Below are 19364 nucleotides of genomic sequence, written 5' to 3' on the forward strand. Positions count from 1 at the left end.
CACCTTGAACCTGTTTATTAATTCTAAAGCAGTTGATGAAAATTGCTATCAGTTATTGAGTAATGACAAGTTTCCAACTTCTGTGCTAGATGATTTGCATTTACTTCTCACTTAATCCTCACAAAAACCTTTGGGTGGGAATCAGAATGTATTATCTCAAACAATTTGAGGCTTTAAGAAACTTACCAAAGTTCAGACATCTGAGTGGCATTGACATTATTCAAACTCAATGTTATAGTATGTTAACAGCAGTTGCAGTTTTGAGTGACCGTTGATCATTTTGAGCAGATCTGAGTCCTGGTGTCTCAAAGTAGTAACATCTTACAGTTTTCTTAACACTTGGGATTCTTATTACATTAATTACATTATTTCATTTTGATATTGGTTCATAAACAACATTGAGAGTTTGGTCATTGAGACTGTTTTAAACTTATTTCAAGTCCCTGTCTCTGTTCTTTATCTTGAGCAAGGTCTTTAACCTTGTGTCCCCATGTATAAAATGTAAAGTTAAAGATAACTCACAAACACAAAAAATGATTTCATGAGTATGAAATTATTTCAGATGTTCATTATGCTTTAGATCACCATACAATTGCAATAAGTTGTTTTAAAAATTGATTATATAAGCAAGATTTGGCAAATTTTTATAATTTTATTTAGATATCATCTGACTAATGGGAATTTCTTAAAGAAGATTTTTTTTTCTTCTTTTAGAAGTATATTTTCTTACCCCCATCTCTCCAAACCTTTAAACCTTTTTCCCCCATTACTCTTGCTTAGTAAATTTAAAAATGCTTTTGTTTGTATTCATACTCATCTTTCAGAACACAAATAGGCTAAGCAGCTCAGGTGTCTATATCATTAGTAAATAGCAATAAGATATAGTTATCCAGTAGTACTTTTTGTTTTCAGAATGCGGGTAGGAAAGGGTTACGAAAAATGTTTTTAGTAGATTCTTTAACATTTTCCTGTGTTAACCTTTGAACAACACCATCATTTATATATCCTTCAGCTATCATTTATATATAAATTTGATTTTTGTTTGCTAGGTTGCAAACATTTTGAGCCATCTTACAACAGTGCTTTCTGACACATAATAGTTTTTGAAGTTTTAGGGAACTCACCATTTTTATACCATAGCTTGCAATTATTTGAAGATTATATTTCCTCTACTTTTAAAAAACATAGTTGAAAACCTATAATTAAATTATTCCGGTGCAGGGATCCCATAAATACACAGTCAGGAAAAATGTGTTAATCATCAGGTGTAATGTCAGGTAGATAGTCTTTGGACTTAAGCGTTTCTAAAGGAAACGAACAAAATTAAAAACTAAAGGGCCAGCGTGAAATACTAAATGTTCGGTTGAAAATGTTACCTAAAATGAGGTGTCATTAGAGACTTACTTTTTAAATTCCCCTGTGAATGGAACCTTTGTTAAAACATTTTTTAGGCTGTCACATATTTGATTTTCACATGTTTTTCTTTTTCTTTTTTTTTTTTTGAATTGTCTCAAAGTATTTTTCTCCCTTTTTTAAAATTAATTTTTATTGGAGTATGGTTGCTTTACAATGTTGTGTTAGTTTCTTGCTATACAGCAAAGTGAATCAGTCATACGTATACATATATCCCCTCTTTTTTTAGATTTCCTTCCCGTTTAGGTCACCCCAGAGCACTGAGTAGAGTTCCGTGTCCTATACAGTAGGTTCTCATTAGTTATTGGTTTTATACACAGTAGTGTATATATCGTGTTTTTCTTAACGTGTTATGAATGAAAGTGGGTATCTCCCTATATATGATGAACTAACTCATAAGAGTATAATTATAATGCTCATAGTAGGCACCCCCCGAGCCCCCTATTCTGTTTTCTTTGGAGAAGTGCCAAAAGATGAGTGCTGTTTCGTTGCAATTGTTTAATGCTTGTGGTTCAGTTTCTATTATAGGGGTGTCTGTAAAACATTCTTAATTCCACGTGTTTTTTAAATATTATGTAAATAACTGATAATTGGTCTACCAAAAAACTCATGTTATAATCATTTTCAGAATGTATATGCATAGTATTTATTTCTTTTAATTTTTTTTTGCGGTACGTGGGCCTCTCACTGTTGTGGCCTCTCCTGTTGCAGAGCACAGGCTCCAGATGCGCAGGCTCAGCGGCCATGGCTCACGGGCCCAGCTGCTTTGCGGCACGTGGGATCTTCCCAGACCGGGGCATGAACCCGTGTCCCCTGCATTGGCAGGTGGACTCTCAACCACTGCGCCACCAGGGAAGCCCAATGCATAGTATTTTTTATTTCGCATCATTTCATTGAAAAATTTTAAATGTACAGATAAGTTGCAGTAAATCACTACCCGTATATTCTTCACCTAATTTCATCATGACACTTCACCCAGTATATTAGACCTCTCCTTCTTAATCATAACCATGATTAGATTCAGAGGACTTAACATTGATATAATACTATTTTCTAATATCAAGTCCATATTCAGATTTCCTCAGTTGCCCTAATAATGTATTTTTTAACCTCCTTCCTCCTGCCCTAAGGGAATGTGTTTGGCTTTCATGTCTTGACTTTGTTTTCTAATCGCCAGCCCTTTTTTTTTTTTTAACCTCTTCATTGGTGTATAATTGCTTTACAATGGTGTGTTAGTTTCTGCTGTATAACAAAGTGAATCAGCTATACGTATACATATATCCCCATATCTCCTCCCTCTTGCGTCTCCCTCCCACTCTCCCTATGCCACCCCTCCAGGTGGTCGCAAAGCACCGAGCTGATCTCCCTGTGCTATGTGACTGCTTCTCACTAGCTGTCTGTTTTACACTTGGTAGTGTATATATGTCCATGCCACTCTCTCACTTCGTCCCAGCTTACCCTTCCCCTTCCCTGTGTCCTAAAGTCCATTCTCTACGTCTGCATCTTTATTCCTGTCCTGCCCTTAGGTTCTTCAGAACCTTTTTTTTTAGATTCCATGTATATGTGTTAGCATACAGCATTTGTTTTTCTCTTTCTAACTTACTTCACTCTGTATGACAGACTCTAGGTCCATGAACGTTTTGGTACATGACTCTTTTTGAATTATGGTTTTCTCAGGGTGTATGCCCAGTAGTGGGATTGCTGGGTTATATGGTAGTTCTATTTTTAGTTTTTTAAGGAAACTCCATACTGTTCTCCATAGTGGCTGTATCAATTTACATCCCCACCAACAGTGCAAGACGGTTCCCTTTTCTCCACACCCTCTCCAGCATTTATTGTTTGCAGATTTTTTGATGATTCGCCAACCCTTTTTTGTCTTTTGCAACACTGAATCTGTGAGTGATTTTTGAAATAGTGTCCTTGAAGCATTAATTTTAATTTAGAACATCATATATTCTAATGAATAACTAGGACTGGGATATAAATATTTCATGACTTTCAAATGTAATTGGTGCTTTGGTTTTATTACTTGCCCTATCTATAATGCATAGCATATACTTCCTTTCTTCCATGGCTTAGAAAGTATTCTCTGTAATTTTTTCAAAACAAAGGTGGTTTATTTTCCTTATCAGTAGAACATGCTGTTATATGCTGTTTTTAGTTGAATATGAGTGAATTAGGTACTCTGAAACCTGTGTTTTTATGTATTAATTGGTTTGCCTTTATAAATTAATTGGAGGGATCTTTGAGATAGAGCACTTAGCAAAATTAAGTGCTCAGCAAAATTAAGTGCTCAGTAAATATCTATTTTAATAGTATGATTGAGAATTTATATATAAATAGTCTCTTAATATTTATTCAGTTTTATCTCACTGAAATATTTGGGCAAATATTTAACTTCTTATCTTTCTGTACCTCCTCCCCCAAACCCGGGGGGAAGAAGTCCTAGTTTTTTCTGGCTACCCTTTTAGTGTATGATGTTCTATAAGCAGAATAAAGAAACTCTTACTCTTTTGGGGAGCAATTTTTAAATTTTAATCCTTGGGATTGATTGATAGTACTCAAGCTGTGAAAGTCTGGTACTTCTTTTTATCACCAAGGGTACTCTCATCAGATCAGTTCCAAATACTGTGTTACCGTAAGCCTGAAGCTGGAGCACTGTGTCCATTTTCTGTGTGGATCCATTTTATTTTCCAAAAAGCTCAGTGTCAAGCTGTGCTGTGCTTAAGGCATATTTTTAAAACTGGTGAACTTAATCCATAGTGGAGTTAACAGTTTTATCCTTTGAAAAGAAGTTTCTTCTCCTGTGTTTCTACTATACCTTGTGAACACCTTCACCTTGCATTTATTGTTTTTCATTGTAAGGATTTGTATGTCTACCTTTATATCCTCTTCTTTTTGGTGCCTAGTCTTCAGGGCCTGATACTTTGAAGATGCCATTAGGTAATTGTTGAATGAATGAGTAAGTGTCTTTTTAAGACAGTATAATTTCCAATTAGATAAGCTGTATTATTAAAAAGAACCAGGATGTAACAGCATTTTCTATTAAATTCTAAAGAAATAACTGGCCTCAATATGTTGTTTTCTATTCCTAAATTTTATTTCATGCAATAAATTTGGTACTTGTTTAAAATTGTTAATATTTACCATGGAGCTTTGTGTCTCTATGTAATGTCTAATTTATCTTTAAAAGGATATGTGCTTAATACATTACATCTAGTAAATATTAAATATTTGCTGCCTGGGACCTATTAGGTCTGTCAGTGTTTCTTGAAGTAAGTCGCCTTCTTTACTAATATAATTATTTTGCTTCCTCTACTCCTGTTATGATAGATACGACCGTACGTAGGGTGTTTGGTACAGTATTTGCCTCTTCTTTGGAAGCAGAGTGAAGAACACAATATGTTGAGATGTGCTATTCTGACAACACTTATTCATCTTGTTCAGGTAAGTTACTTCTCCACAGTTTCTTAGTTTAGTATTTTTTCTTCTTTAAAATTTTTTTACTGTTTTCATGTGGTTTTTGTCAGTGATATAAAAGGTCTTACATTTGTCTCATGTGTGATCTAAACAGTTTAAAAATACCTTTTATATGTTTACTGTGGGCATTTTTTGACATAAAAATATTCTCTACTTTTAAAAGACTATTTCTTTCATTAGGTGTAGTTTTCCCCAGTGATGGTAGACTCGTGATTTGTGCAGTCAGTCACTTGTTCTTTGCATGCAGCTTCCTTGGTATTCAGAACTCTTATGCATAAAGTTACTCTCCATTTTCACTCTCTTTCCTTGATTTAATATAAAAATTTTCCCTTTCACATGTTGGGAAGGCAGAAAAACAGGTGAATTGCTTTTGAGGGAAGGAATGAATTTGATTTTCAGTATCTTGCCTTTGAGGTATGGGGATGTGCAGCAGGAAGAGAGGACCCTAAAATTTCAGAGACAGAGAGAGATGGGACTGTAGTCCTCATTTGAACTGTTACAGTGAATTATAGTCTGATGTTTAGAGTATGGCGAGGAAAGCACTTAATGCCAAGACTTAGAATATCTGGCTACAGGGATGCACAAGTGATTTTTACTGCCTTGCCCCAAAGTTTGATAGAGTTTTTCCGATGGGGAGATCTCTTTTGAAATTAAGAATTACTACTCTAAAATGTTCTAATAAGTTAAAAAAAAAAACCTGTCTAATATTAGTTTTAAAAAAAACCTTTCTCTGTTACCTTGGTACTTTTTTGAAACATAAATTCATTCTTTCACTAAATATTTATGGATGAGTTTTGCGGTTACAAATTCCTGAGGCAGTTTTAGATACTTGATTAGTGATACAAGATTTTTTTTAAAGCACTTTCTTTTTAATAAATGTCTGGCCTAGCATCTCTTCTTGTCTACCCTTTAATTCTTGTGATTATCCTAAAAAATTGTATCCCTTTTATAGATGGGGATAGAAAGGCTAAGAGAAGGTTAACGAGTAGCCTGAGATTGCTCATGTAAGTGTCAGAACAAAGAGTGATCGCCATATCTTTTGCCTTATATCCCTGCCAAATTTGTTTTTAGACTCAATTTGAGATTTTTGTGAGGGAGGTGTGTCTCTTCAGGCAGTGTTACCTCAGGAAATCTTAGGAAGCCATAGTAACTTGCATGGAATGTTTGGAGTATATAGGACCTTTTCCTTTAATCCTGACGTTTAAGTACCCTGTGTATTTGTATAGGCCAGGGATACAAGCCTCCGTCTAAGTAATCATCTGCCCTTCCTGGAGAAAGCATATAACATTTAATATTAAAATTGAGACTAGCTTAAAATAAATTTTTCAGCCCTTTGAGAAGATTATACTAGGGTTATAGGTAAGTTTCCTTTTATGGAAAACAATGCATCTTTTGACTTTTATTTTTATTTATTGAAACTATATTTCAACTATATTGAAATATAGTTGGTGTACAAGCCACTCTTTGAATTTTAAAATTTAATAGGCAGATATTAGTGTAGGTATTTGTATGTTTTTGTTTTTGTTTTCATTTTTTAAATTCTGGGAGCCCAGACTAATAGTCTCTGACTGAGGAGTGTAATAATGGATGAAAATAAACTTACTCATCTGCAGTAGTTGTCCTCATTGGAAGTAGGCATTCATTCATTGAATAAAGATTTTTTGAACAGTTGCAATATGCAATACATGGTACTAGGCACTGGGATGCAGAAATGAATAGGGCAAGCTCTTCGTGAATGTGGCTGTCTAGGGGAAGACTGAATAGCTAAGTGCTCTGTTAGCAATAAGAACATGATGCTGTGGGGCACTTGGTAGGTTACCCATCTTAGACTTGAGGGTGAGATGGGACATCAGGGAAGACTTCCTTCGTAGGTGATACCCAAATAGTGTTGGTGTTAAATAGTGTTGAACAAGAGGTGTTAATGAGATACGGTGGTTCAGGGATGAGAGTGGTAAAGATATTTTAAACAAATTGACCAGCATATGTAAAGCCCCCTGGACATGTGAGAATGGGATATTTTGTTTTTGTTTTTGTTTTTTTGAGTTTATATATTGATTGGTTTTGTATGTAGATAGGTTAAGGGGTCAGTTCTTGAAGACTTTTTATGAAAAGTAGCAGTATCTCCATTTCCTATTTGGTGGAAGAATCCACTTTCAACACTTAAACAGCCCTGTCTCTTTGGCTTTTTATCTCTCTAGCTCTAAGTAACATACTCATATTGTTCATTCTTGATTTAAGCATTTTAGGCATTATCTCTTGACCACCCTGTTTAGAAGATGAAATTTTAATTCTTTCATTTCCCTCTGTATGACTCCTATTCCTCCCATCCTCCCAGTATAGATTGTAATTTAAATTAGGTCACTATTTAGTGTTTTTGTGTGACTATATAAAGGCTATTGAAGGCATATATCATTATGTTACGGTTAATTTTCTTTCTTGTACAACCATCCTCCTAATCTTCACTCCTGTATAATAATTTTGTTTGCTTAGTTTATAAGTTTTCTATTACTGTGTAACAAATTACCACAAAAGTAGTGGCTTAAAACAACATCCAAAATGACTTATAGTTCTGTAGATCAGAGGTCCAGCACACCTTGTCTCTGTACTCTTTGATCAGGATCTGACAGGCTGAAATTGAGGTGTCTGCCAGGCTAAGTTCTCCCCTTCCGGCTTTGAGGAAGATTTGTCTTTATACTCAGTCCGCTTGTTGGCAGAATTCAATTCCTTGATCTGTAGGACTGAGGTCCCGGTTTACTTGCTGTCTGTCAGCTGGGGCACCACTTAGTTCCTAGAGTCCAGCCACATTCCTTGATACACGGCCCCTTCCATCTTCAGCGTCAGCAGTGGGGAAATTCTTGGCTGTCAAATCCCCTCAGGCTTTGAATCTCTAATTTTCTTTTATGCAAGTAACCAAAGAAAACTCTCTTTTAAAGGGTTCATGTGGTTAGGTCAGGCTTTCCTGTATAATTTTCCTATCATAAGGTCATTCAGTTTGGGACCTTAATCACATCTGTAAAGTAATATCTAAATTAACATTTGATTGAATAACTGGCGAATGGTGTGTGTACAACTGGGGTTAAGAATCATAGGTGGTCATCTTAGAATTCTGCCTGCTACATTTAGTTTTCTATGTAACTGAATCCATTCTCTCCACCTGTTATCTAAATATTCCCTCAGGTGTTTTATTACTTTCATCGTCTTGGAATCTGGGAGATTCTTAAGTGCTTTAGTCTGGCCTGGGTTTACTCTATGCTTGTTCACAGCTGTTATAACTGGATCCCCTTTCAGTGTCATCTAAAGGGTTCTTCTTGCCTATCCTTTCTATAGGATGCCTGTTTTCTGTACCTGTCTTCTTCCTTGTTTTACTTCCTCTTTCTGATGGAGCCCATGAATGCCAGTGGCATTCTGCAAAAGGTACATGGGAGGTAAATTTTCTCCAGATTTTGCATGTGTGAAAATGTCTTACAGCTTTCACATTGACTAATAGTTTGGCTGAGTGTAAAATTCTAGATTATCCCTCAGAATTTTAGAGGCATTTTTCCTTTGTCTTCTAGCTTCTAGAGTTGCTTCTAGGAATCCTGAGCCATTTTAATTCTCGTTTCTTCAATGTTTCATCTCTCCTTTCCCTTTGGCAACTTGTATGATCTTCTCTGTGTTCCTGTTTTCAATTTCATGATGATGTGGGTGTATTTTTATTCCACTGTTCTGGACATGTGGTGGATATTGTAAACTGGAAACTCATGTTCTTGGGTTCTAGATAAGTCTGTTGTATTTTGTTGATTATTTCTGCACCTTCATGTTTTTCTTTTGTCTCTTTCTGAACTTCTTATTACTTAGATGATAGATGAATGAACCAGCCCTGTATTTTTCTTCATTTCTGCTTTTTCTTCTCTTTGTCCTTTTGCTCTAATTTCTGGGGTATTTCTTCAGCTTTATCATTCACTCTATTGAGTTTTTCTTTCCTGCTATAATATTTTTAATGTCTATGAGTTATTTTTTTTTTTTTTTTTTTTTCTTTTTTGTGGTACGCAGGCCTCCCACTGCTGTGGCCTCTCCCGTTGCGGGGCACCGGCTCCGGACGTGCAGGCTCAGCGGCCATGGCTCACAGGCCCAGCTGCTCTGCGGCATGTGGGATCCTCCCGGACCGGGGCATGAACCCGTGTCCCCTGCATCGGCAGGCGGACTCTCAATCACTGCGCCACCAGGGAAGCCCAGTTCTTTTTTTTTAAGTTAAAAAATTTTTATTTGTTTATTTTTATTGAAGTATGGTTGATTTACAATATTATATTAATTTCAGGTGTACAACATAGTTCAATATTTTTATAGATTATACTCCAATTAAAGTTATTACAAAGTAATGGCTGTATTTCTCTGTTCTGTGTAATATACCCTTGTTGATTATTTTACACGTTTGTGTCTCTTCATCCCATATCCTATTTTTCCCCTCCCCCTTCGATGAGTTCTTTTTTGTATTGTTGAATAATCATTTTACAGCATTTCATTTTTTTTTCATGAATACAATGTTTTCTTTTATTCTGACAAGGATATTGATGATGTATTCTTCTAAGCTTTCATCTCTATGTGTGGTCTCTGTTTCCTTCAAGTTGCTGTTTTCTGTTTTATTGTTCTGTTCTCTGTTTTTCATATTAGATATTTTAATCATATATGTTGATCCTTGGTTGCCTGCTTTTTTTTTTTTCCCCTTGTGAAAATCTGAAGCATGTACAAAAGAAGGAAGAACAGTATAATGAATCTTTAGGTAACCATCACCGAACTAAAAGAGCTATATCAACATTTTGTCTGTATACATTTAAGAGTGGGCACTAAAAAGCTAATTGGAAGGGTTAAGTATGTATGCGAAGCTTGCTGATTGTGGATTTTTTCTTTAGGATAATCTAGCTGGAGGTTTTTTTTGTACGGGACAGATGTTTTGGTTCCCTGTTTTTCAGATCTTTCCTTAGTGAAAGATCCGTCAGTCTCCCATCTATTACGTTATAGCTCCCTGTTTTATATAGTATCCTTAGTCTTGATTGCCTGGTATCTCCCTGTCTTTAGACGATTTGTTTTGCTTAACCAGAAAATAAATGGCCAATTCTATACTGGGTTCAGGAGAGGGCCAGTTATTGACTGTTGCACTTGGATGAGATCTTGTCATCAGATGTCTTTTAAAATACCTTCTAGAGGTCCTATTATTTTTAATACCTCCTCTTCAACTTCCCCTTCCCAAAATACCCTGAGCTGTCAGTTCCTGAGTCTTTTGGAGTTTCTGTGATATAAATCAGGTGGTTTCTTGCCCTTTTTCACTGCTGGCTTTCAGCTTTTATTTTCTGAGTCTGCTAAATCAGTCTTTCTCTCCTGCTTCCAAAAATGAGTTGTTTTTATCTCTTCTTATGCTGTCTTTGTACTTACGGTTTTAGCTCTTTAAAAACACATCCTCATATATCCTTTTAGTGGATCTTGGGAGAGCACAGTAGTAAATGCATGTGTCAAGTCTGTCAGCTTTCTGCAGAAGTTAACAGTGATTTCTAGTACGGAGTTGTTTGGTATAGCTGCGACATAGAGTCCTGAGCTTGGGTGTGGGGGTCTGGTTAGGAAGGCATAAAGAATATCTCTTGAAGTTCAGAGGAAGGAATGTTATCCTTTGTATTTTAGAAAGGTAATCAGTGTACCAGTGGGGACACTGGTTTGTAATGCAGTTAAACCAAGGTCAAGGAAATAGTTGGGAGGCTCTTCTGTTAACCATGAAAGAGATGATGACCTGAAGTAAAGCCATGGAAAGAAGGGGAAAAATTTGAAAAATATTAGAGAGATAGAATTAAGGATTGTTTAGATTTGGGGTGAGGAGGAGGAAGAACCAGGAGGTAGTTGTGATACAATTTATCTCTAGATAGACAGTGATTCATGTCACTTGAATTAGGAAACGCAGGAAGAGGAACCATTTTTTTAGGAAGACAATGAGTTGGTTCGCTGGTATACTTGAGAGTTTGAGATGCCTTCTGGGTGATGATGTCCTGTGTCATTTGGGGTATCTGGAGTTCAGAGGTTTTGGTTGGAGATAATAGATTTGGACGTTATCAGCCATGTACATGGGACATGAGAAGAGAACCAAAGACAACCTGAGAAATAGCAATTTTTAGAGAGTGTTGTTCGTTTCTCCCCTCTTAACTTAAATTATAGATTCACAGGCAGTTGCAAATATCGTACAGAGAGATTTCCTTATACCTTTCACCTAATTTTAAATTCCTTTTATGTTTTATGTAATTATAGTACAATATGATTTCCCCCCTTCAAGCATTTATGATAATTTTATTAATAACTGATGACTTTATTTTTGAGCTTTCATAGTATTGTAGACAACATCTTGTAGCTCTAACTGTAATTATTTCATAGTATTGTAGACAGTTTCTTACAGTTACAGTTGTGGGTTGAAAGAATGTTCAAATAAATTTACTTAAAGCTGCATATTTGGGATTGGACACATTCTTCAAGCCACTAGATTACAAAGGTAAATTTCTTCAGGCTTTAACTGAGAGAGTCTTATGTATTTAGCAGTTGCTTGCTTTAGTTTTGCTAATGCTAGCATACTGTGCTCATTGGAATGTGCACTAAGTAGATTCTGACATTCCTAGGAACTATTAAGTCTACTTGATATTAAAAATGAACTTGAGTAGTTTTTCTTCATGTTTTTTCTTTTTTGTTGTTGTGTTAAGAATTGAGCTATGGAGAGTGAAATTTAACTGAATTTTAAGGCCCAATTTACTATTTTATGAAATGTGACATTTTTATAAATCTCTTCCTTTGGAAAAATCTTTAATAAAGTCTTTCAACTGATGCTTAATTATAGAAAGGGCCAAACTTAACATTTAAGGATGAGCTTTATGTATTTCCACTGAGGTATCTATACCTCACTGATAAAATTTCATATATATATACACATATGTATGTCATCAAAAGGGGACTACATACATATTTTGTTGCATTGTAATTATATGTCAACTATATTGACATCTGAATTATTTTCTAAGTGAGGAGGTGTTTGATAGTTTGGTTTCCTTTCTGTGTTAATCAGATTATAGAGATTATTATGAATTAAAAATTGACTTTATATCCTTTTTGTTTCTTTCAGAGTGCTTAGATTTAGTGTGATATACTGAGTCAACCTCCACAAGACAGTAATTAGTCAAAGTAGAATTTTACATTAAAACCCCCCTTCTTCCATCTTTGTATTCTTAATTCATTAAAAATATTAGCAGAAATTCTTCATTAAAAAACACGCACACATTAAAAAAGACTCCTTTTACCTTCTTCCAACATCCTTTTCCAATATCCATATTTAACTAGTGTTAACAGTTTTTTCTGTTTGCTCCCAAGAAACATTTTTATGCATGTATCTTCATATCAGATACATAGCTATTTAAAAAAATTGTTTGGCATGTGGAATTGTTATACACATTTCTTTTTTGTGTGTGTGGTACCTGGGCCTCTCACTGTTGTGGCCTCTCCTGCTGCGGAGCACAGGCTCCGGACGCGCAGGCTCAGCGGCCATGGCTCACGGGCCCAGCCGCTCCGCGGCATGTGGGACCCTCCCGGACCGGGGCACGAACTCGCGTCCCCTGCATCGGCAGGCGGACTCTCAACCACTGCACCACCAGGGAAGCCCCACATTTCTTTTTAATCCCAGTTTGTCATTATTTTTGAGATTGTTTTCATTCCATGCTTAATCCTTTTTCATGGCTACTCAGTATTCTAGAATATGAAGGTATTATAATTTAATTATCTTACTGATGAACATTTAGATTGGGTTCATTTTAGCTTATTTAGGTGAGATAATTTGTAGAATTTCATACATCATTGTTAACACCTCTTCAGTCGTCAGAGAAGGGAAAATAAATATTTATATGAGAAATCTCTTAAAATGAACAGATGTGTGTAGCCTTGGTGTATATGGTTTTACTACCATTAGGCAATTGAATAATATTTTTTTTCCAATTGTTAACAGAACTAATTTTGTTTTAGTAGTGCTTATAATTAGAACCATTCTTTTAAAATCTGATTGATTGATTTTTTATAAGTTGGTTTTAGGGCTTTTAAATATGATAGGTGATTTTTTGGTGGGAGGTGGGACCTTAGAGTATCTTATGTTAAGTTTTATTTATACTTCCCATAGGGATTAGGAGCAGACAGCAAGAACCTGTACCCTTTCCTGCTCCCAGTTATTCAACTGAGTACAGATGTTTCCCAGCCTCCACATGTTTATCTTCTGGAAGATGGTTTAGAATTATGGTAAGAGGAAAAACTTGATACCGTGGATCTTATTTATTTATTTTCCTGGCCTTTCCTACTCATGGCAGTAAAGCAAAGGTCATGTAATAGGGCTTAAAAACTCAGCATTTAAAGACAAAAACATAAAGTCAGTTTCCCTGAACTGGGTAACATAATACGTAGCTCCACCTTTTCTTGGCAGCTGTCACTCAGTGTAGGCTTATAATAGTCAAAGTTAGAGAGGAAGTTTCAGTAAGAACTCAGCTGAATTTTATCTTTTGGAATTTGGAATGTAAAATGGGGAATCTTGATCAAAACTAAAGATTGACATAAAACTTCCAGTGTGTTAAATTAAATGAGATGTTTTGGGGGATATTGAGTTATTTTCAACCTCTTACTGCTTTACCCAGTAAGTGCTGAGATAGACTACCTCAGCCCTAAATGTTAATGCTACTTAGTCTTGGCTTATTATTTTACTGAGTAAGTAGTACATAGTGTTAAGAGGTAAAAAACAAACAAACCCTGTTTCTGTGGCATCTCAGAGCTACAAACTGTGAAATGAATGAATTGGAGTTAAGTAAGTACAGACTGAGCATTGACTAGAAATCTTTTTTCTTCGTCTTACTGATGGCAGCAGTTTTCTTCAGGGCCAACCTTTATTTAAGTAATTAGTAATACAGGAAAGGTTTTAAAGTTCTAATTAAAAACCTATTATTGGAATTAAAAAAGCAAATCATAGAAAATAACCACAGAAAAAATAAACATTTGTAGTATCTCCCTCCCTCACTCCTTCCCTCCCTTCTTCCCTTCCTCCCTCCCTTCCTTCAGTTTTGCTTGGATGTCTAGGAATGAACAGTTTTTTGATTCTAAGAAATTGTCTTTGATGCAAATGGTAAAATTAATGATCTGTATCAGAATACTAGATGAACAATTTAAAAACATAACTAGGTAGATACTTATTAATTTGCAATTTGTGTTTCTCATATTCTTTTCTAGGTTATGTTGTTTGAACTTAAGTGACTTAAATGATTGTAAACTAGCATGTGTTGGAGCCTCTTATATTCATATATATTTATTCGTACAGGATGGATTACTCTAGATCAGAGGTTGGCAAACTTTTTCCCTAAAGGAGCAGATGGTAATTATTTTAGGCTTCACAGGCTATGTACTTTCTGTCCCAACTCTTCAACTCTACTGTTTCAGCACCAAAACAGTCATAGACAATAGATAAACAAATGGTCATGGCTATGCTCCAATAAAACATCACTTACAGAGAAAGGGTATTGGTTTGGCCCATGAACTATAGTTTGCCGGCTTCTACTCTAGATTACAAATTAAAACATTAATCTCTGGCACATAGATACTTTTCTGTAACCATATATATATGATCTCTATCATAAAGATTAAAAATATTAGTTATAATAAAGAGGCAGACTAATATACTTATCAATATAATTACAGATTTAGTATATTAATGTGTTAATGAGAGGTATATAAATTTTTTAGGGATTATATGAACAGGTAATAATAGAAGTGCATTGCTCTACTAATGGTAATTTCTTTTTTCCTAGCCTTTCGTTATATGTAAACAAAATTAAATCATTAGGATACATTTTAAAAGTTTATCAAATTTATTAAAGCTAAGATTATTTAGAGAATCAACATACACACTTCTTAATATAATTTTCTTAACGGGTTAGAACTCGTATTTGGAAGCAGATATAGGTGGCCAATCCCACGTATACCACTGCATTAGGTTTGTAATCATTTTCTGTGAGCCTTTCCTTCTGTAAAATGAGGAAAAATAATTTCTACCTGATGTGGTTGTTGTGAGCATGAGATACTGTTTGTAAAGTGGTTAGCGTGTTGTGTATGATTTATAAAGTCTGAGAATTGGTGAGATTGCCTAGGAAGAAAAGGGTAGATAGAGAGCCTCGTTCTCAGGGCAGAATCCTGAAGAAAAAACATTCTGAGGTCACACGAGGAGCCATCAGAGATGATATAGGAGGAAAACCAAGCCAAGAGAGAATATCTACTATAAGAGGGAATGGTTAAGTATGTCAAATGTTGCTGATTGTCCTTGTAAGAGTGTACAGAGAAGTGAATGGAGATGATAGGAGGGGTTTGAGTGGAGTAGTGAGCACAGAAGGAAGAATTGGAGTAGACTGAAGAATGAATTGGAGTTAAGTAAGTACAGACTGTGAGCATTGACAGCTTGTTTGAAAGTTTTTACTATGAAGAGGATGTTGAAATTGCGTTAACAGTTGGCTAGTGCGGGAATGAAGATCTAGAGGTATGAGGCTCAAGAGAGTGAGATAATTGAAGGAGGCAAGAAGGGATGGGATTCAGCATAAGTGGAAGGAGTTGATTTTTTTTTTTTCTTTAAATAGCAGCAGGGGTATTTTGTCCATTTTAACTCGAGGCAGGAAGATAGGTTTCTGTATTGTAGTAGAATGAGATGGGAAGGTGTTCCATCTAATAACTTCTGTTTTCTCAACAAAATATGAAGTATAGTCATCAATTGAGTGTCATGGGAGTATTTATAAGATGAGAGAAGTTTGTGGGGACAAAGGTATAAAATAGTTATCTTGGGGAATGGAAATTTGAACTGATAGGGCTTACCAGTACCAGTTGATGTTTGTGGTCTTGTTTACAATGAAAAAATTTTCAGACTGATTATGTGATTTTTTTTTTCAAGACTTCTTTGACCCAACATCGTTTATTTTTTTGCTGATATTAAAATATATGGTTCAGGCCTGGATTTATTGCATTGTAAATATAACATAACACTTGTACAATATTTTAAAACTTAATGTGAATTTTAGTGACTTCTTATAGTATCTATTTTTGTAATATATTCACATAAATAATAATGATAGTATCAAAGATGCAGACTTTCATGTATATCTGTTCTTTTTAACTTGTAGATTGTTAGTTCACATTATTTTGCTTTTTCATCTTGACCCTGATGTATTAAAATAGCCCATTCAGTTTTCTTCATGTGAGTGCCCCTTTTTATTTCTAGCATTTTTGATCTGTAAGTTAAAAAAAAAAATTAACTGCACAAAATTTTGGTACTTTTGTATAGTGTTATAAGATTTAATAAATAAAATATATTTAAAATTTAAAATTTTTTATGAAGCATCATGTGATATAATGTATGTTTCCAGTGATTAATTTTCCACCTTTTAATTCTTTTGCATTTAAATTTTATATTAATATTGTATGGTTTATTTTGTTTAGATTTGATTTAACTATATATGTTCATCTTTTACATTTTAGCTTTTTTATCTGAAATTTATTTATGTTCTATACAGAGCAAATTTTTTAATTTTATATTTTAACCTAACCAAAGAGGCTTTACTTCAAAAGAATTTTAATGGTCTTATATTTATTTGTTGAACTGATATGTCTGTCTTTTTACTTTATGCTCTCTCTTTTCTACATTTTTTGTGGAAGGATAACATTAAATTTTACATTTCTCTAGTCAAAGATGTAGGTACATATAGCTTTGTCTAATTATTCATCAAAATAGTTAACTTTTCCCTTTCCCTTTCCCTGATGGTAAAGAATTTAGTGCTTTGACTTTGCCTCACTACCTCTCCTTTCCAAGTCTTTATTTGTTTAATCTGGAATTACAAACCATGTCATTTTATTTTTAAGTAGTTTAAGTTCTTCAAGATTTTTTCCTCTTTTGAATAGCATAGTTTATACTGTGGGAACTAGCATAGGAAGTGAGAGTGACAATGACCTGAGTGGCCTTTTTACTAAGGTAATGACAGTAGAAGGGAAGGAACAAGCTTCAGATAGAATCTTAATCTGGACCTATTGAGTAAGAGAGTTCTTTTAAACATCTTTTGGCATTTAGAATATGACCTCCAATTTTTTTCTCGGTGAAACCCCAGGACTGGAGTGTAGTTGTTCTTTTGGCTTCATGGTTATTTTAAAGGTGAATAGGATAATGTTTTTTTTTCACCTTTCCTGAAGTTTTATTCTTTAAAAATGAAATAAAATCCTGTTGCTGTTTTTTAAATTTATTTTTTATTGAAGTATAGTTGATTTACAATGTTGTGTTAATTTCTTCTGTACACCAAAATGACTCAGTTATACATACATATACATTCTTTTTTATATTCTTTTCCATTATGGTTTATCCCAGGATATTGGATATAGTTCCCTGTGCTGTATGGCAGCACCTTGTTGTTTATCCATTCTGTATGTAATAGTTGGCATCTACTAACCCCAGACTCCCAGTCCATCCCTCCCCCACGCCCCTCCCCCTTGGCAATGCACGAGCCTGTTCTCTATGTCTCTGAGTCTGTTTCTGTTCGCATGTAGGTTCATTTGTGCCATATTTTAGATTTCACATATAAGTGATATCATATGGTATTCGTCTTTCTCTTTAAAATCCTGTTACTGTTGATCAAGTTAAGGTGTCAAAGACATCATTGCTTGTGCATGTTGGAAGTACTTCATTTTGGGGTAGCTGGTTTTCCCTTTGTAATATCCTGCCTAGATTACCTGATTTTGTCATTTAAAATTTGTGAAGTATTTCATAGACACAAAATAATATGAGGTCATATTGTCTATAATTATTTATAACTTACATAAAATGAAAATCAATTTTCCATACTCTGGTAAGAAATACAATAAGAATGTCTGTGAAGCCCATGGTGTGGCATGTTTGTTGAATCTTCCTGCATCCATGCCAGGGAAAACCCACTGTACTGATTTTTTTGTTTTCATTCCTAGGTTTTCTTTCTTGTGTTTTAATGCCTTTAAAATTCCATATGCGTGTGTATCTCTAAACAGTATATTTTAACTTTATATAAGTTGTATCATATGTGTTCTAACTTACTTTTTTTGCTTCCTGTTTGGGGGGGAGATTCATCCATAGTGATGAGCTTAATGGTGTGACTGTAACAATTCATTTACTCGTTTGCCATTTTGTTTGTTGTTCAAATAATGCGACTCTGAACATTCTTGTGCATGACTCCTAGAGCAAATGTATAAGACCTTATGCCCTGTGCACATTTCTGCCTAGAAATAGTGCCAGGTCGTAGGTATATACACATATACATATTCAGTATTACCAGATAATAATTATTTCCAAAAGTGATTATATCATCTTGCACTGCTGTTAGCAGTATGCAAGAGTTCCCACTTTTATAGCTTTGACAATACATGGTATGTCACATTTAAAATTCTGCTGATCTGGTGGGGGTAAAATTGTACCTGTTTTGGTTATAATTTATATTTTCTTGATTACTAGTCAAGTTGGATATCTTTGGTACTTTTTATAGTCATAGCTTTAATGGTTATGGAAAGTGATTTAATTGTCTGTTTTTTTCCCTAGGTTAGTGACTTTGGAAAACAGCCCATGTTTTACACCAGAGTTACTTCGTATATTTCAGAATATGTCACCACTTCTAGGTATGTATTAAAGCATAAAATTACCACTGTTTTTGAATGCAACCATAATTTGGGGCGTTATAGGTGACTATAAATCATACCTTCCATTTTTACTAAAGCACTTGATTTTGAGAAATAAGTTGTGTAGTGTTTTAATAATTTCTAGATTTTTTCCTACAGTATAACTTTTTAGAGTTATTTCTGCATATTAAAGAGCAAACACTAAATTTACTTAACTTATACTTAATTGAAAATTGATTTTGTGCTGTCAAGTTGTTAACAAATGAGCTCTGTACTAAGCTAAGGAACCACCAAAATAAAGATTATTAAATATTAGAAAATCATTTATTGTTTGTTGAGGTATTACTTATGTAGAAGCTTGAAATCAGGAAGCTTAATGTTTTAAAGCAACACTTTTGGCATGTGACACCAGAGAGCTGGCCACTGTGCTAGGAGTAGGCTGTTAGTCTCTGTTAGCCACCATGGATGATAACCTGGTTAGATTCTTTTCTGAACATGTATTCTGATGATACTTAGTCATAGAAAGCCAATACTTATCTGCTACATATCAGCTACCATTCACAAGTATGTAATATCTTAAATTTACAAAAAATATTTTGTTCACAGGGTTATTTTGTGAGCGATTTTACCAGTGCAAATTCACATTTAAACCTCATAGAGTATTTAAGAATTGTATACAGTGCTATTTACTGGCCCTTTGCTTCTTTTTCAGTCTGCAGATTACTACCATTTTAAAAAATCGTTTATTTACAAAATGTAAAAATTATTTACATTTA

At 34.6% G+C, this 19364-nt stretch overlaps 1 protein-coding gene across 1 annotated transcript in view; it reads left to right on the forward strand.

Moving 5' to 3' along the window:
- Positions 1 to 19364, forward strand: part of IPO11 (importin 11) — a 215249-nt gene that overhangs the window by 82915 nt on the left and 112970 nt on the right. The window contains exons 20-22 of the mRNA XM_007130413.4: positions 4747 to 4860; positions 13061 to 13176; positions 18512 to 18588. Coding sequence (XP_007130475.1) covers positions 4747 to 4860; positions 13061 to 13176; positions 18512 to 18588 — 307 coding nt within the window. The remainder of the gene's footprint in view (positions 1 to 4746; positions 4861 to 13060; positions 13177 to 18511; positions 18589 to 19364) is intronic.

Source organism: Physeter macrocephalus, chromosome 8, assembly GCF_002837175.3.
Source record: "Physeter macrocephalus isolate SW-GA chromosome 8, ASM283717v5, whole genome shotgun sequence".
NCBI classification, from domain to species: Eukaryota; Metazoa; Chordata; class Mammalia; order Artiodactyla; family Physeteridae; genus Physeter; species Physeter macrocephalus.